This window comes from Bidens hawaiensis, unplaced genomic scaffold (genome assembly GCF_021521415.1).
Source record: "Bidens hawaiensis isolate Kalapana, Puna unplaced genomic scaffold, B.hawaiensis_p1.1 tig00009285_1, whole genome shotgun sequence".
In the NCBI taxonomy this organism is placed as follows: Eukaryota; Viridiplantae; Streptophyta; class Magnoliopsida; order Asterales; family Asteraceae; genus Bidens; species Bidens hawaiensis.
Window position 1 is genome coordinate 725,077 of NW_027491685.1, and position 19,555 is coordinate 744,631.

The 19,555-nt window shown below is 32.9% G+C and overlaps 3 protein-coding genes and 1 pseudogene across 3 annotated transcripts; 1 reads left to right on the plus strand and 3 right to left on the minus strand.

The window, feature by feature from the left end:
- Nucleotides 1-557: 557 nt before the first annotated feature.
- LOC143531894 (uncharacterized) lies at nt 558-1,601 on the minus strand. The gene is made up of 2 exons (XM_077027086.1): nt 1,533-1,601; nt 558-1,461 (listed from the first exon to the last, which is right to left on the minus strand). The coding sequence occupies exon 2, from the start codon at nt 1,448-1,450 to the stop codon at nt 569-571; it is 882 nt and encodes a 293-aa protein (XP_076883201.1). The 5' UTR covers nt 1,451-1,461; nt 1,533-1,601; the 3' UTR covers nt 558-568.
- Nucleotides 1,602-3,646: 2,045 nt separating this feature from the next.
- On the plus strand, nt 3,647-5,955 carry LOC143531915 (uncharacterized). Its single transcript, XM_077027099.1, has 7 exons — nt 3,647-3,846; nt 4,635-4,801; nt 4,899-5,001; nt 5,085-5,201; nt 5,299-5,469; nt 5,551-5,674; nt 5,768-5,955. The coding sequence occupies exons 1-7, from the start codon at nt 3,805-3,807 to the stop codon at nt 5,881-5,883; spliced, it is 840 nt and encodes a 279-aa protein (XP_076883214.1). The 5' UTR covers nt 3,647-3,804; the 3' UTR covers nt 5,884-5,955.
- A 6-nt stretch (nt 5,956-5,961) lies between these two features.
- Nucleotides 5,962-9,121, minus strand: LOC143531914 (uncharacterized protein At5g41620-like). Its single transcript, XM_077027098.1, has 3 exons — nt 8,744-9,121; nt 7,465-7,590; nt 5,962-7,388 (listed from the first exon to the last, which is right to left on the minus strand). Exons 1-3 carry the CDS (start codon nt 9,119-9,121, stop codon nt 6,099-6,101), a joined length of 1,794 nt encoding a protein of 597 aa, XP_076883213.1. The 3' UTR covers nt 5,962-6,098.
- A 1,095-nt stretch (nt 9,122-10,216) lies between these two features.
- LOC143531909 (F-box/kelch-repeat protein At3g61590 pseudogene) lies at nt 10,217-18,717 on the minus strand (annotated as a pseudogene).
- Between the last annotated feature and the right edge of the window lie 838 nt (nt 18,718-19,555).

The following is a 19,555-nucleotide window of genomic DNA, read 5'->3' on the forward strand; positions in this document are numbered from 1 at the left end:
AAATCCACAACCGATGTTTTCAAAACCATGCTGTTTTAGTAATTTTCGTTAACCCATTTGTTTTTCCTTTAAGTCTACATTAAATTAATTAATAAGTATTTTCACAATTGAAATAAATGACCTTTTTTTATTTTATCGTTTGATAAATCCTGTGTAATACAAAGGTTCAAAAGCTAGTATTTTTAGTATGAGAACATAAGAAACAATACCAATCTACTAAAAATGAGAACGTAAAAAACAATACCAAGTAGACAACTGCAACACCAATCCACATAAGCAGTGTTCTATAATAACAAACCTAATAAAAACAACAAATGAATCATAATCAACAACAAAATAACAACAGCAAAAGAAAATAACATAATAATAACAGCAAAATACAAATCAGTAAAATACAAACAAAAATTAACATCAAATACTTATAAAAACAAAACTAATAACAACAAATTAATCCGTCTTGATGTTATGTATATGCTACTTAATATTAACAACACAAACTTGTGAAAATAGAATTCTGAAAAAGAAATTAATTACGAAAGGCACCATATATCTTTAAAGTTTTAACTAACTAATAAGTAGTAACACCAGGACTTTCAAGATTTGGACAAGTCCTTGTATCGGTTGCACACGGCATCTTACTATAACCAATCCAAACTGTTTCAAGATCTATGCTTCCTTCTTCCATTTGCATTTCCATCTCATCTGATCTCTTCACTTTCGCGATCTTCACAAGCACGATACAAACAAAACTAACAAAAACCGTCGTCATGAACCCAGCCCCAACTCCCCACCAAACCCTCACTACTCCTTTCTTCTTTTTCGGTATAACAACCAAGAACCGACCATAGTTTCTAGTATAACAAACTTGTCCAACACCCATATCACTTAGAGAAAATTTGCCATTTGAGTCGCCAAAAGAAGCACATTTAGCACCCTTAGGAAACTTCAAGTCAGGAAAATGAACTGATATAGGTGCATCAGTTGTGTTAAGATCAATCTTTCTGGCATTTGTAGTTGTAGGATTTGATGCATCGTAAACTCTAAAACCAACAACCGAAGACACTAGCAAATACCCTGGAACCGTGTTGTTATAGAATTGAGATGACAAGTTACCCAAATCTTGATACATGATCACAACTCTCTTCACAAATGGCATTGGGAGAGTTCTTGATGGGATTTGAAAGCTACTGAAGTTTGCTCCTTTTCTCCACAATGTTTTGCTTCTGAATCTAACATAAGAGACATCCATGCCTGATAAATTAGCAGGCAACTTGACCGCGTAAAGAGTGCCTGTTTTGTATCGCTGTTGTTGCGATAATAGAGCTTTGAAAGCGTGTTCGTGGAGAATAACATCTAGTGGTTCTCCAGCACCGCTGTCTTTACTATCTGAGCTTTGGACAAAAGAGCCGAAAGATGAACATAGAAGCATGAGCAGTATGATATCTTTCATTGTCACATAAACTCTGAGCTGTTTTTCTGTGATGAGAATAATAAATCATTTTTCTCACTAATGATCAATTATATTTGGTAACATCATTTGGGAGCAAATAGGAATAAAAGTAGAGTATAAAAAATACAAGGGGAACAACTTTAATAATAATTAACAATCATAAGAAATGATGTAGTGAAGCATGACACGAGTCTTTTTCCCAGGGAATGCGGAGATGATTCCACAAGTTGGTATTTATTCTCTTACAATGTGAGGCAATTTAGCAATTAATTGTGGATCAGTAAGAAAGTGGGTGACATTGAGCTGGTCCTTGTAAGTCAAAATGATTTTAGCTTCACTGTATACAATTTTATTCGTTACTCGTTAGTACAAGGGTTAAAACAAATTCAATATGTAGTTAACAATAGTTTCTATTAAAATTTATATGTTAGATGGCATCATGGTGATATAATAAATTATGAATATTTAAAATGTGTGTGGTTTTTTTTTTTGGGTGGGACGGGGTTACTCATTTTAAAACCATTAATACATCGAGAATGGTGAGAAACACATAATACATTTGTATATAAGGAATAGAAAATAAGCAAAGTAGCGGAAAGAACCATCATATATATCACATCCAAAGCACTACATACAAATGTATATTCGGTTTTCGCAATTCTTAACTTATATTAGGTTTTAAACAAACGTCACTATATGCGTTTGTGCGTGTCTGTATGTGTCCATGCACGCATGTATGTCTTTGTACATTATATGTGGCTATGTGAGTGATTTAGGCATAGCAAAATTAATTATTTATAAAAAAAATAAAGTTAAAAGAAAATGGTATAGATATATGGTTATTGTTTTTCACTCCTCTATTGAAATTTTTTTAAAAAAATAAGAACAAATTAGTATGATCGTTCGTTTTTATAATTTACACATGTGTAGTAGCGAATAATATAGCATTATATAGATATTTCATATTAAATTAGTTTGATTTTTTTATATACGTAATATATGTGAAAAAGTACAAAATTTAAGATATGTGTATGTATGTAAGTGGTACAAATTTAAAATACAAATTATTGATAAAAAATGATTTGGATTTACTTTTTTTGTTCTAATAATTTAGTATTGTGTAATCATATAAATAAGGACCAATGTGATGAGTGATCCACTTTTTCGTCGTGAATAAGGGAGACTAAGAAAATCAACTACGTACGAACAAATGACTTTTAGTAATGGATGAGTAGCAATCGAGGTACATGACGTCTACGGCAAAGAACTTTTTAGAGTATTCTCATCTGATCAACAATTTCTTGTGAGTGGAGTTTTTAAAATACATGGAGTGATTTAATGTAGGCTTGTAAACGAACCGAATGTTCGGTGAATTGTTCGTGAACCGTTTAACGGGAAGTTCGTTTATGAACAATATTGAATTTTAATAAACCATATTGACGAGTATTGGCCGATAATAATCCATATTCATTTTATTACCACTGGCGGTCTCAAATTTAAAAAAGTTGGCCGTCAATGGTCCTCCGTTAAAAAAGACTTAACGGCGTTATACTTTTTTACGAATTTTAAACTTATGTTTTAGGGCTTTTGATCTGAATGAGAATACGAGTCGATTGATATAAAACTTAGCTCGAACCGGTGATCTAAGCGACTTGATTTTTGTTAATTGGAAGTTCAAACACCCGAATTAAAGCATTGTTTCGGCGTTTGGGAGCAGCGTTTCAAACTAACTTTTACATCAATTGACTCGTATCCTCATTCCGATTAAAAGCTCTAAAATATTCGTTTGAAATTCGGAAAAAGGTATAACACCGTTAAGTCCTTTTTAGCGGGGGACCATTGGCAGCCAACTTTTTTAAAATTGGGACCGCCAGTAATGATAAAATAAATAGGGATTATTATCGACCAATACCAGTCGATTAAAATCCAATAAACCTTTTATTATTTTATCAATATTAAAAATGACTCGAAAACACATCGTTAAGGCTACGCTAGGGACTTGAATGAGAATCCATGGATGGTGTAAGGACTCATACTGTAGAAAAAACACTCTAATATGTGAAAGATAAGGTGAACTGAAAACAAGAGTCAAACACAGCAGTTGATACTTCATAGTTCATACTATGGAAGCTGCAAACAAGTTGGAGATATATGAAGTCGGACCCTGTGAAGACCCATACCAATTCGGGTTATCCATTGGCAATCATTTCTCTAAGCTCATAACAAGCAGACTATCCACAGATTCCATCTTTAACAGCCAACTTCTTCCTTTTGCTCAAACCACACATGCACACTCACTCTTTCAATCTCTCTCAAATAACAACTCCACCAAATTTCCATCTTACTGGAACGAAATGCGAGGAATAGCCGATGGATCCGGCGTCCCGTTTCTTCATGTAAGCAATTTGTGATCATTGGCATTTCGGGCTCGTTGCTCGTTTATTATTTATTAATTAAGATAATGCAATTCAAAAAGGGCTTATGGGGCCGCTTGTTACCCGTTTGATTTCTGTCTAAATGTAAAACGCTATATTTTTGCTTTCTTGAAGCTTAAAATTGATCTTGTAAAAAAAAACTGGGGTTAAATAAAAATACATATTAATTTTTTTTTAATATATATATATATATATATAAAAGCTTGGCTAGAGCACGTGTGCATTATCTTAAACCAGCCGAGCCGAGCTGTGAAATTAATACATAGAACTTCAAAAGTGTCAAAACTTAAAAGATACACTAGGCTTGTTAAAGTTCGACAAGCCTAAACGATCTTCCCATACAAGGCTTGAGGTCGGGCTTGATAACTAACGAGCTGTTAGGAATTGGTGAAGCCTTTTGGCTTGTGGTCGATTGGAATAATAATAATAATAATAATAATAATAATAATAATAATAATAACAACAACAAAGCCACTGGGACTGAACTATGTAAAATCTTGTGTCGTACATATCGTTTATTATTTTCTATATATTGCGTGATAATCGTTTGTTCTCGTTTGCGTGTTGTTTCCGCTGTGCCACTTTGTTCCTAACACGAGCCTTATTTGAGGCTCGGGTTCAATAAGGCTCGGCTCGTTTTGAGCTATTTGTCGCTCCGATTTCAAGTAGCTCGCGAACGGCTCGGCTCGTTTGCACCCCTGGTTTAATCGTTTCCGTTTCCCCAACTCACACTGATGCTATTGTGACAGATCATGATTTTGAACTTTCGGAAAGAGATTCTACCGTTTATTCCAAAGCCGAAAAAGGTTGAAGATGAAGAAACGATAGATGACTGCTCGGATATTCTTGTTGTTAATGATGCAATGGCTGTTGCAGTTCATAATGAGGATGCTAACGTCGCTCTTGTTGGCCATACGTAAGCTCTAAATTCTAGCTTCAAAGTTCAAATCCCATGTTTTGTGGTTAAGTGTTCATCTTTTCTTAGATTATCAGATACATTACTGATATTGCAGGTATATGATTAAAGCAGCATTAGCTAATGGACTGTGTTACACTGCTTACACCTATGCGGGCGAGCTTCCTAGCTGTGCATTCGGTTTTAATAACAATGGCCTGGTAATAATATTATTGCATAACTGAAAATCAGATCTCTTTATGTATTTCACGATGCCGACTAATAATAACTACAAATCCTGCAGGCATTTACACTGAACTCGGCACCACCAGCCGAGTCAGAGATAGTGGCAGGTGGGATCGGGCGAAACTTCATTTCTAGAGACCTTCTAGAAGCGACAAGTCTCGAGGATGCGATTACCGTAATATTCAGATTACTTTTTTTTTCATCAAATTTAGGTGATTCAGTAGAAGGTTTGACTTTTTTCTAATATGTTGACTTTTTTGCTGGTTATTTAGAGGATTCGTTCGTCACAAGTTTCAGTTGGGCATAGCTATAACCTAATGGATGTAAACGTACGTAAGATCTTGAATGTGGAGACTGCATCAAGTCAACGACTCTCGGTTCGTGAAGTTGGGTCAACCCCTTTCTTCCATGCCAATATGTATCTTCATCTTAAAGTTGACCAGGTAACATACTAACAGTTATTATGGTTAAAGTGACAGCTTCTTTTGTTTTTGGTAAATGAAATATTGAATTTTACAATGAAGGTACATGATGAAAACTCAATATGCAGACAGAACAGGGCAGCTTTGCTGCCCAAAAAGTCAAAGCAAGACCTTATTTCACTTCTTGGAGACACATGTGATCATAAGTATCCTATCTTCATGCAAGGTACATCAGTAAAAACCATCTATAAATGTCACATGATATAAAATTATGAATTTATGATCCAATGTTATCGGTATTTATATTGCAAATCTTCAGGGCCAACTCTTTACACGCTGTGTACGGCTGTGATTGATTTAGATGAACGAACATTATCAATAACCGAAGCTAATCCTAGAAAGGGCGAAGTTTCTTACGTTTTCAATATGGCTTGATCTATTTGATGATTTCCACAATTCTTGTAAGGAATATTTTGCATATTTTGATAATTTAAAAGCATGTGTGATTCAACCGATACAAGAGATGTACATAATGAAACTCGAACGACATGGTACAATAATAATATGTAGATTATGCACGCGGAAAACATAAAATGTGAAGCTAAGAACAAGAGACAAGACCTTGTTACTTTTTTACACGTGTGCCCACTTTATGTCCTCGTGTTCTTGCTTCGAGTAACTTTGTTTGACTTTAGGCTACTTTGCTCCTTTGACTCGGGTTTGACTTTGGTTGATGACTCGGAAATCTCGAGATCTTCGGTTGGTAGCTTTGTGGTCCATCCTCGAACCGGGCTCGGGTGACTTTTCCACATGTGTTTATTAGCCGACTCATCATATTCGTTTCCCGGTTGTAGATGATGGTTTTTTAGTAAACTATTCAAATACTTTGTGTTTAGACTAACGTTTTCTTCTGTTATTTCTGTTTGTTGTTCGCCTAATATCGCTTGAGCCATTTGTTCTTCAAACTTCACTTGCAAACTAGAGGGGTCGCGTGCTGCTTTTTTCTTACCGTTGTCGGGTTTGGTTGTTGAATTTACCGTATCGTCCTTGGCACGGGCCACGGGTTTATCTAGCTCAAAACAAGGTGAATCACCTCCATTGGAAGAAGCATTTTCATCATCATCACCATCATCAGGAGGTGCACTAGTAGCCAAGTTCATAGGGATTGACTCGAGAGAATGTCGTCTTCGGGCCGTGGGTCCCACCACTGACCCGGAGCCTGAGCCGAGTTTTTGCATACCTTTTCGTTTCGCTTCTAGAAAAGCCTCGATTTCTGAGCTTAATTTCTCAACTACTGATATTTTCGTTAATGACGTTTCTTGTTTAATTTGCATTCGTTCGTCTAGCCACGATTCGGAAATATGAAGAATCATTCCGTCTCGGGCCGATCTATGGTTCGAACCATTCCCTTTATCGAGATTTACATGTTTCAAAGAATGCAACTTGTGTTCATAGTTTTTAATCCGCCAAGCAAACTCGTCACAAAGATCTTCCAAAAGTACCCTCAACCGCCTCTCATTTTCCATGTCTTTTAAAGCATTCACGAGGGCTGTTTTCGTCTCGTAAAGCTCGCGGGCCAGCTTCCGGTGAAGTGTCTCTGATCGTTTTCTTAACTTCCTCTCGTCTTCAAGCTCGTCTCTCACTGATTGAACCGCAGCATTGGCGTGACCTTGTTTATCTTCGGTCATTTGCTTCATCAAATGCTCCATTTGGTGACGGTCACGGGCCAGTTCTTTGATCTTGGACCGGGCCAGGTCTAGCTCGCGTTTCAAATCACGAACCAGAGTTATATTAGCCGCGTGTAACTCTTCGAGGCTCCAGATACGGTTCAAAACTTTGAGCAGCTCGGTTGATGTTTTGAGACTGTAACTTGTCTCACCATTTCCACCCCTAAACTCTACCGAACTTGTAGGTGTAACAGCAGGGTTATAAGGTGCAACCTGTGATAAAAATATTAAAATCATCCAATTTTCAAACATATACTTCAAATTTATATAGATTAAAATGATTTTGTACCTCCATTGAACTACTGCCATAACTTGCGGGTGAGACTGTGCGTATCGCGTTATGGTTTCTTTGAATTGCCTGCTGATGTTGCATTAATGATGCTGCAACATGTCTTCTTAAACTACTAGCACTCCCCTACATTCATCACAAACCAAGATTCAAATAATTCAAACTAAAGTTTATAACTTTATCATGATGGTGCTTTGGTAACAGGGGTGAATCTTGATCAAGATTCAAGAACATATAAAGTATAAACCAAATTAAAGTTTACAACTTTATCATGAAAGGCACTTAATGTTGCATAGGTGATGCTGCAACATGTCTTTTTAAACTACAACACTCACCTGCATTCATTATAAACCAAGATTCACATAAATCAAATTAAAGTTTACAACTTTATCATGATGGTGGTTTGTAACAGGGGTGAATCACTGATCAAGATTCACGAAAACAAAGACCAATAAAAAGTTTACAACTTTATCATGAGGGCAGGTTGTAACAGGGGTGAATCATTGATCAAGATTCAAGAAAGCAAACCCAAATTAAAGTTTTCAACTTTATCATGAAAGACACTTAATGTTGCATAAGTGATGCTGCAACATATCTTTTTTAATTACTAACACTCCCCTGCATTCATTACAACCCAAGATTAACAGAAATCAAATCAAAGTTTACAACTTTATCATGATGGTGGTTTGTAACAGGGATGAATCATTGATCAAGATTCAATAACACAAACCCAAACTAAAGTTTACAACTTTATGATGATGGTGGTTTGTACAGGCATGAATCACTGATCAAGATTCAAGAACAAATAAACCAAATTAAAGTTTACAACTTTATCATGAAAGACACTTGATGTTGCATAAGTGATGCTGCAACATGTCTTTTTAAGCTACTAACACTCCCCTACATTCATTACAAACCAAGATTCACAGAAATCAAATTAAAGTTTACAACTTTATCATGATGGTGGTTTGTTACAGGATGAATCATTAATCAAGATTCAAGAACACATAAGCCAACAAAAAGTTTACAACTTTATCATGATGGTAGTTTGTAACAGGGATGAACCACTGATCCAAGATTCAAGAACACAAACCCAAAATAAAGTTTGCAACTTTATCATGAAAAACAGTTTAAATTAACATAAAAACAGACCCCCACCATATACCCACCCACCATAATCATTAATCAACAAATTCCACTAGAAAAAAGTAAAAACAACAATCAATATGTATATCAGATCCAGACTCATAAAATCAAGAAAACTTTAACTTATGATTACCAGTTCAGGATAAGGATCAGGTTTGTCTTCAAGAAGGTGATGCCTGTGGTGATGATGGTGGTGATGGTGATGGTTCCGCCTGCTTCCACCACCATGGTGCATTTTAGCAGAAGGTAAGTTGCAGTTATAAATCTCCCAAACAGTAGCACCAAGCTTTCTAGCAGAAACCTTTAAAGGGTGGTTGCTCTCTAAACCCTTGCTATCTTGCACACCACCACAGTTGCTATCATGCGCACCACCACTGTTGCTAATATGCACAGGGAAGGGCAAAACAGGAGTGACTTGTCCTCCTTTTTTACCAGCTATTTTCTTCAACTTTTGCCCCAAATTCTGCTGCTTTTGGGGTGTTGGTGGCTCCTCTTCATCACACTTTTTCATCTAAAAGCTTTTTTTTTTTTTAACTTTCTCTCTCACCCCACCACCAACTTTTCTCTCACTAGAATACCATACTTCGGTATTTAGTTTTTGTTTTTTTTATTATTAAGTTGAGTATATCATGTCATCTGGGAAGGTGGGTTCTTTTGCTTCTGTGTGTCTGTGTTTTTTATCTTTAGTTTCTTGTTGTTCAACCAGGGATGTGATTGAATCATATGTGTGGGACCCATGGTGGGCCCCAGTTTTTGGTTTAAATTATGGAAGGTTTGGGCCTTGTGGGGTCCTTTCCATGTATTTGTCCGTTGGGAAAGGGAAGTTTGGTATAACCAGTCTTTTTCTTACTTTATTTTACCTTTTTATAAAGATTGTTTTTCTTGACATTTTGGTGCACATGATATAAATATGAATGATACATCTCTGTATTGAATAAAATTAGGTAAGTTATATTCCTTTGGTTAGTATTTCTAATGTTCTCACTGGTTTTGGTTTTTATACATATGGTATGCATCATCCTGTGAACCTACCAGTTCGATCCAGCTAAACGGGTCATTTGGGATCAAACTGGTAGGTTCACATGTTAATCCAATTAGTTCTTACTTACTTTTTTGAATATTTTTAAGGTAAAAATTAAATAGATCAGATATTTTGTACCAAAAATTAAAACATAAAAGAAAAACAAGCATCAACGGAAACAAAGTACTTGCTTTACATGCATTCTAGAAAATACCCGTTTTACGTACATTTATATCGATACGAAAAATATAATAAATTCTGTATTAAATGAGGTTTGTTCATATCAACCCGTCAAAACTTGTGTCATGTTCGTATAGGGTTGAGTGTACTAAGATCAACATTTTCTATACATAAATCACTTAAAATAAATAAACTTTAGATATGTCATTGACATGATTCCTAGTCCAATCAGTCAATCTCACATATGGTCTCCACCAAAACAGATGAGTCATAGAAAAACAAGACTGCAAATGCTTCAAATGTTTCATTGCATAAAAACCAACAACACATGTTTCCCCACAAAATGAAACATGAGAACATGTATAAAGACAGATACAAAGTTCAAAGATTTCAGATAACCAAATAACAAGATATCATTTCTAACAAAACAAAAACAACATAAAACCAGACCACCTCAAATGTCACATGAACTGCGTCCGAGGTTCAAAGCAAAACCCTGAAAAGATTTCAAGCGGAAACCGCTTATGCATCGAACACTTCTGCGACCAAAACCATTGTCGCGTATCCATATCGTATATAAGCAAAGCCGTCCCACCGTAACTCTGTATGTATATCAAATCACCACCTCCACTACTAGCAAAAACATCGTCCAATTCACCAAAACCTTGAACAAACTTGTGGGGCATTCGGGTAATTTCCGTCCACTCTACCCCATCAAGAACCCATATCCCGATTCCCTTAATTACCCCTGGTCGCCTCACCCTCCCGATACCCCCAACAAGCACGAGCTTTCCTTGAACAGTCATTAGCCTCCCACACGTAAGAGCACATGGTGCTAAAATTACCGATTCGTCCCTCAACATACCAATCAACACTTCAGTATTATCAAGATTGTAAGCTACCAACCCATGAAGGTTTTGGGGGTTTTGAACATCAATCTGTCTCGTGCAAAAGACCAAAATGTACAAAACGTTGTCACAAATTACACTTACGTCCCCGGGTCTCCACCCTTGCATAGCCCCTGTTACCAAGGATCGCCACGTCTTTTCCTTCGAATCATAAACGTGGATTGAAACTTTCCATGACACGAAATCATCGGAATCTTGCATTGACCTGACGACGGAGATGGTGTACTTTGACTTTGACTGGTCAACGGATAACGCCAATGCGCTATAAACCGGGAAACCCGAGCTCGGTGGGGTCTTTAGAATTTGATATTCCCGAGTTATGGGATTACAGACATAAATTGATTTACTTCTTTCCTCGTCCAAAAACGATACAAGACCACAAGACGGAGCAATGTTCCACGTGTGGTGGACCATAAACGGGAGCTCAAAGTTGTACCATTTTCTCTGACCAGAGTCATAAAGATACCCCACAGGTTCAAACGAGCTCGCGAACATGAAGTACCATGTTTTATCCGACAAAAGATTAGCATCTTTTAAAGTGAATCTCCGTGAATGAACAATATGTTTCCATCTTTTACACACGCAAGATGCTTTGAACGCCGCAGATAACGGAAGGCACGGTAATATTCTTTCGTGAATATCGTTTGGAAGGATATCTATCGAGACGGGCTCTTCAGATTCCCCTTCATTATTAATACTACTATCCGCCTCAAAAAATTCCAAATTTGGAATGAAAACCCCGGTTCCCTTTGGCTTAACCTCTGGCTCGTCATCCGACCATGAACTACCCTCTGTGGATAAATTCAGAGAGTCCTGACACACAACAAAACTAAATTTTTTGTGAGCAAAAATAAACCCTTACATGTTTGTTATCGATCTATATCATTATGATGTCACCAAAACCTGCTTTTTTTAATCCCAAAATTTTTCAGTTATTTTAGACACTCTAAATGACATAACCACATAACGGGGAAGGTTCATGTGCATTTTAGTCTTAACATGAGAACGTAGTAAATAATACCAATTTATAAAAAAAAAAGAAAGTAAGAAACAATACCAACTACAATACCAATCTACATAAACAATTATTTATAATAACAAAGGAAAAAACCTAAAAATTATAACAAAAGAATCAAAATCAAGAATAAAATAATAACAGCAAATACCAACAAATACTTATATCAGCAAAAGAAAAAATATAATAATAACAACAAAATATAAATAAGCAAATACTTATAACGTCTCATAATCGAAAATTAGCAAATACAAACAAAAAATAACAGCAAACACTTATAAAAATAAACCTAATAATAACAGCAAATTAGTTCTCACTGTTTTCATGTTAAGAATAAAATGTATTTGATCATGTTTCATCACATAATTACATAATTAAACTAAATAATTTGAGTTTTAATAGTTAATCTGATTTGGGTTTAATTAAATTTGAACAAATCACATCATAACGACATAGATCAACTAAATTAACATCAAATTAGCATCCAATTGAACAAATTAAACAAAATGAAAACAAGGGTTAGGGTTAATATTCATACCATGTTGGGCAATCGATTAACCGGCCTCCAGACTTGCTTCACCCATGGGCGATTACCCTGTATTCATCACAATTAAAAACCCACAAGATAACAGTCAATTTGGGAAAATTGAACAAAGCCCACAAAATTTCAGTCAATTTTGGGGAAATTGGACAAAACCCACAAATTATTTCTAGGGTTTGAATCAATTTATTAAATTTCTAATTATATTATTATTATTAATTATTATTATTATTGTCGTATGCAAGAAAATCGATGGGTATTGTACGGGGGGGTTTGTGGGAGCACTTTGGAAAACGAGGACAGGTGGCGGTGTTTAATTGGTTGGGTGTGCCCACCTGGATTAAAGGTGGCCAGCAGACAAAAAGGTAATAATAATAATAATAATAATAATAATAATTTATACTATATAATAAATAAAACTTTATAAGTGACACATGTCATTATCAAAGTGATCCTTACAAAAATTTTTCCACCTCTCTCCCATATTAAATACATTTGATATTTCTCTTTCTTATTAATAATTTGTATTTTATTTTTTTACTTTTCAATCTTTTATTTTCTTTTTTTAATAATTCTTTCTTGATTTAAAAATTTTAATACCAACATAAATATATTATTTTGTTTTATATAAATATTTAACTTATTAAATATATATGATTATTTACTAAGTCACAAGTCTTTTTCTTTCAACCTTGGAAAGACAAATTCTCTATTGATGTATTCTTAGCGTTTATGTTAACTTAACATGCGGGTTTCTTTAACCGGTTAAAATATCAAATATGGTTTGGGTCAAAACAATTTATGATTTTCATGAGTTTCGGTCCACGGGTTGGTTTAAAAAAGTAACTTTTACAACTTTTTTTAATTGACTATTTAATCAACCTATCATTTATGTTAAGTTCATTATCTTGGAAATCCACAAAAATATAAACACTGGAATAAGACAACTTCTTATATTTGGAATACAAATGTTAGACATTAGCACACTATTAATCATAGATAAATTGACTTCGTATATCCTTATATTATTGAAGACTTCAAAAATATAGATTTTTTATTGAGCGAGTTATACTTGCACCAAAAAATGATGCCGACCTTAAAAATCAGCAAACGTTTGCTATCCATGTTTCTGGGATATGAAAAATATTACCATTCTTCAGATGGTATCTATTAGACATAAAATGATACGTAAAAGAAAATATTAGTTTCCTGATGTTTTAAATGACCTCAAAATATAAGGTTGTAAAGGTATAGGTTGGTCCTAAAAGCCGATATTGCTTAAAATATAAACTAGCAAATTGTTCTATGCAATGAAACTAAACTATATGTTAAAGTACAGTATGATAATTGTGTTATAGAAGCCAAAATCATATCCGGAAGTAATATTGGAACTCACACTTTTATTCTTAAAAAAAATCCTATACCTTTAGATAAAATGATTAATTTCAAAGAATGAAATTTTTACTTTATTTTTGTTTTGCAATGAAGATTAATAAAAGATAATATCAATTATTATAGATGGTTAGTTTGTTTTTGAGAAAATTTATTTTAACTCATGGTCAGTGATGTATTACATTATCTAGAGTTAAAAACAGAAAAATGTGGAACTACTAAGTTTTGATATAGAAAGTAAAATCACAAATAAACTAAAAATATTATGTATAAAGAAATATTTAGAGATTTGTGAATTTTCTAACGACTTTTTATTTCTATATTGTGTAATCTGTAATTTATTATATCATATAATATATCTTTACATCTTTTGAACAAATTTTTTGTATTTCACATTGTGTTATTATTTAATTAATTTACTTATTCTAACCCGTGTGTACACGGGTAGCTAATCTATACTATTTAATAAATAAAGTTTTATAAATGTCACATGTTATCACTATGTTGATCCTTACAAAATTTTTCCTCTTCTCTCTCATATTAAGTACATTTCTCTTTTTAATATTTCATTTTAATTTTTTAATAAATTCATCCTAATTTAAAAGAATTAATACCATCATAAATATGTAAATATTTTAATATAAAATATATTGCATTAGTTATTAATATTAGATTTTTATAAGTAACCAATACGAAACGAATGAGTTTCTTTAACCGGTTAAAGTATGAAACATTGCTCATGTCAAAACAGTTTAAAATTAGAATGAGTTTTGGTCCACGAGTTGGTTTAAAAAAGTTGTCATTTACAACTAAGTTTTGATATAGGAAATAACAAAGAAATAATTTATGATTTATGAATTTTCTAACATTTTATTTCCAAATTGCATAATGTTTAATTTTTTTACCGTATAATATATCTTTAAATATGTGATACATTTTTTTTAACTTCACATTATGTTATTGTTTAAAACAATTAGTTATTCTTGCCCGTGTGCTACACGGGTAACTAACCTAGTAATAATAATATATCAAGGTTTATTCCTGTCCGCCGATTTTAACCCATCGTTATTAGGGTTTCAATGAACAATTTTCAATCTTGTTCGAACCCTAAAAGGCTAAAAGGGTAAAATCAAATTTGTGTTGTTTTCATTTGTTAAAACAATTGATGTGATGCTAAAAATTGTGAGGATTTTGATTATTAAGATACAAACATTCGTATAAATAAATTACAACAATGAGAAAGATGGATTGTAAGAACATGAAAAAAAAAATGAGTACCTTGTATCTTGGTCTCCATGGGAGATGCATATCAAAGAGAGATTGGGAATTGCTTCGTATCTAGAATGATAGAAGAATGATGAAATTCCTAGGACTGGGTCTTTATATAAGAAAGTTACATGAAGTCATTAATGGATAAAATCGGACATAACAGATTTTTATTTTCTAGAATCCTAAAATTATCTTGTGTATTAAATGCACTAGTCAAAGATATTTACGTGTAATATCCATGTAATATTTGTAATAAGGTGTAATCTTGTGATAAATTTTTTTAACGTTGAGAATGCGGCATGCATATGCGTGAGGCTTTATGGGCGAGGGTATTTACGTTGTTTAACGCGCGTAACAATCTAACGTCTACAACAGGACAATGCAAAATAGTATAACCACGCCATATTTGCTACCATTTGCGAACACAACTTTTTGGCACGCGTAACAGCACTAGCACCATTTAAAATGGTGTAACAACATCAATTTTTTTAAAATAAAAAAACTTCCACACTTGGACCAAATTAGCACCACATAAATGTGATACCCACCTCCTATTTTTTGTAATAAAATTATCATTCGGGCCTACATAAAGATAACAACATTGCGTAAGTAGGTTTAATCTAGTAGTTGGGATTAGGCCATATCATTCGGGCGTTTCACCATTTATACGTGATAACATGATTAACAATATAATACATCATGCATGAAAAAAGATCAATCATACAACTCTAATGATAAAATGCCTACACATTATATGATAAAATAAAAAATAACAAACAAGAAAAGCTTGAAAAGCATAATATGTTATGGGAAAAACAATACAAAATGCATACGTATCTTTATAATTTAAAATTAAACAAAACTAAAAATTATAAAAATAATTAACCATTTAACATTGGTTTGTTTTTAATCGCGTAATTTTATAATAATAACAAATAATAATAATAATAACTAGCATTTAAACCATATTAGCCCATTTAATTATGAGGAAAGATACCAATAATAAGAAAAGGTAATTCCAATACTACCCTTAACTAATTAGCTCATAAATTAAATGTTCCATTTAATTAGTTGCAAATATGCCAATCTTAATTTTTACCATTGATTAAAGTGTTATATTGGTAAAGATCTCTTCTTACATTTATTATATTTTTGTACTAATATTACTTTTCGTATTAACTTAATCATATATATACGCACACACGCATATATATATATATACACACACTTAAATTCATGCGAGAAATAATTTTTACCAATCAAAACTTTTTTTTATTTAATTAATTAGAAAGGTATATATATATATCAACATTTCAATTGCTTTTTTGGTAACTAATAAATGATTTAAAAATTCAAATTATATTTGTGTATTTTCTTTCAATCTCTTATAATTCTTAATTATTCATCATCATTTTATATTTACATTTTCCCGGTTTATTTGTTAAAATATCGACGCAATTTCAAGTAGCATCAAATGTTAAATTGTCGTAATTTTCTTCTAGTATGCTATATATCCAAATTGTCGTTATTTTGATAATGTTTTCTTTAATCCAAATCACACTTCTTATTTTTAATTATCTAAATCAATATTTTATTCAAATCATATTTATATTTTTGTATTTTATTTAATTATTTTTTAATCGGTCTTCTATTGAAAAGTTACACATCTTTTGTATTATTATTTTAAATATTTTTAATCAATTTTTTGTGTACACAAATATGAGTTATGTGTAAGTGAAAATAAAATGAATTAACAATTTGTGTATATGAATATTAGTTATGTATAGGTTAACATAAGTTATGTGCCAGTGAAAATGAAATAAACTAGCAATATGTGAAGAAAATTTGTTAACTTATATATAATTAACAATCTGTGTAACCAATTTGTAATACTACCTAATGAGCACATGTATAAACCTACACATGATAAAAAAACCTTTTTTTATTTTACACATAAAACTAAATATAATAAATCGCAAAAACATTAATAACCTATATTTATAACATTTTCATATACGCATTTGATAAATTATAAATGAAAATATTATAGTATTTAATTTATAATACTTTTGATTAAAAAATAAATTAATGAAAAGAAAATCCAAATAAATTAATTTCTAACTTTAATTAATTGATAACAAATATCAATTAAATGCTATTAATAACTCCATTTTAACTTTAAAACCTGCAACACAAAAGTATCATTCATATTAATCCTAGTCGATAGTATTCTTTTCAATTACAAGTTTGGTATTTTAATTTTGGGCCATTTATTACAATTAATCAATGGATAAGATCCACTTCTCGTCCTAATATTATTTCTTACATGAACCATCCCTTATCTCTCTCTCTCTCTCTCTCTCTATATATATATATATATATATATATATATATATATATATATAGTGATGATCTAAACTAACTTTTTGAAATTGAGAACTTTGAGAACCATTTTGATCACAAAAAACCCCTTAAAAAATTATAAAAGGAAAACAAAAATTTTTAAAAGTAAAAAAAAACCAAAAATTCTTATTTTTCATCCTAGTCTCATAAAAAAACAACTAATTATACACATATGCATATTTTTATTTAATCTTAGTTTACATAATGTACATATATGTACATTATCATTTATTTTAATTACATATAAAGAATAACATGTATAAAATTAAAAAAATACATATTATACATATATGTCCATTATCATTTGATCCCACCCCTATATATGTGTGTGTGTGTGTGGTGGATTTATAATAAGAAGTGGAGTGTGTCAAAAAATTGTAAGAAGTGATCTGGTGCTTTAGATTTGGTGATCTAATGATCTAGATGTAAAGTGTGTTTTGTAAACTGAGTGTTTTATTTTAATATTTGTTTTATAACACTTCATGGGCATAATCGTCGAGTGTGTTATATTATATATGAAAACATTATCAATATATAATTATAATTTTTTAAACCAAATTTAAAACACAACACCAAAAACATCACAAAATATATTACAGTGTGTTTTATATTTAAATCAAATAATAATCAAATTCTAAAAAAAACACCAAAATTTAATTTAAATTTAAAACACAACATCAAGAACAAAAACACACTTTCATTAATAGAAACACACCAGCTGAATTACCAGAATACCACACTATTATTCTATATTTTATATGTAGGTTCGTTCAAAATATCATCATTTTTCCCAATCGTTCATTCAGGGTTACAGTGTTATTTTTTATGTGTTTGTTAGAAAATTAATTAAGAGTTATAATTTTTTTTATATACCATAACAAGTATACAGATCCATCATAACAATTTGTTTTTTTTTTACTTTTTCCCTGCCATCTCGTCTTCATTTAAATTTTCATTGATTTTCTTGTCTTCAAAACAATATATATATATATATATATACACAGAGTCCACATATTATTTAGATCAGGTTAATTTGCTATCATTTTTTTAAAATATAAAATACAAGTTCACCAACAAGAAAGTTAGGATTGTTTTAGCCGAAGGTCGCTGCAAAATCGTTTTCTGCCGGTGAATATGCCAGGTCGCCGAATTTTTGGACACGCAACAGCCGAGTAACACCGCTGTTCGGCCCTAGGGTCATTTCCGGAGCGTCGGTTCATAGGCGAAACCTTAGTTCGTCGCCTGAAACAAATTTTCAAATTCCACCAATCCACTTTTTTATTCTCCATACCAAACATACAGTAGATCTGGTAAACGAAACTCGAAAGGAAACCGGATCTGGAGGTTTAGACGCCTCCTTATTCTTCTTCCAAGCCATATTCAACCACCAATTGGATATTATGAGCGTAGTTGATGATAAGGGATGGTAGTTGATGATGGCAGGTGGCACTCAAACAACAATACCTAGTAAAAAAGAAGGTTATGCAGTAAGAACAATATCACAATGTATGGATGATCTTAGTATTGTGTGTTTTATCTAATCCAATGGTCCTAATTACTTCCTGCATTTCTTAGGAAATGTTAACTTCTTATTCTAATCTTAGTATATGTGTGTGTATGGACGCATTACTTTGAGAATTAATATATATTGAGAATGGTAACAACCAAATAAATCACGTGTACCTAATACATTAAGGGGGTGTTTGGTACAGAGAATGGAAAATGAGAGAAAATAGAAATGGAAATGAAATTGTAGAGAAAGAGAATTGGTATGGAGAATGAGAATCATTTCTCTTGTTTGGTACACGAGAAAATAAACAGAGAACTCTACCATACCCAACCCCACCTCCACCCAACCTGACACCACTCACCACCGCAGCCCCACCACCACCAGCACCACCACCACAGCACCACCACCACAGCCAGCCCCACCACCACAGCCCCACACCACCAGCAGCACCACCACAGCCCTTTCTTCAACCACAGCCCACCACCACCGGCTGCCGCCACCAAATCCCCTTCTTCAACCACAGTACACAAGAAATTAAAAAGATTCAAATTTTTGGAACATAAGATATAGAAAAAGGAGGCTCAGATCTGTCATCACTGCCTCTTTGGAGATTTTGTGGTGGTGGTTGTGGTGGCGATGATGATGATGATGATGATAATCAGAAGCCACCTGCGACCACCGCCGATTTCCACCACCACTGTCACCC

Excerpts from the sequence above, each read along its gene's own strand:
- LOC143531915 (XM_077027099.1), top strand. The coding sequence starts at position 3,805 with ATGCGAGGAATAGCCGATGGATCCGGCGTCCCGTTTCTTCAT. Across the intron at positions 3,847-4,634 it reads CCGGCGTCCCGTTTCTTCAT|ATCATGATTTTGAACTTTCG; the intron begins GTAAGCAATTTG and ends CTATTGTGACAG. Across the intron at positions 5,470-5,550 it reads TTCATCTTAAAGTTGACCAG|GTACATGATGAAAACTCAAT; the intron begins GTAACATACTAA and ends TTTACAATGAAG.
- LOC143531914 (XM_077027098.1), bottom strand. The coding sequence starts at position 9,121 with ATGAAAAAGTGTGATGAAGAGGAGCCACCAACACCCCAAAAGCAGCAG. Across the intron at positions 7,591-8,743 it reads CTGATCCTTATCCTGAACTG|GGGAGTGCTAGTAGTTTAAG; the intron begins GTAATCATAAGT and ends TGATGAATGTAG. Across the intron at positions 7,389-7,464 it reads ATGGCAGTAGTTCAATGGAG|GTTGCACCTTATAACCCTGC; the intron begins GTACAAAATCAT and ends TTTTTATCACAG.
- LOC143531894 (XM_077027086.1), bottom strand. The coding sequence starts at position 1,450 with ATGAAAGATATCATACTGCTCATGCTTCTATGTTCATCTTTCGGCTCT.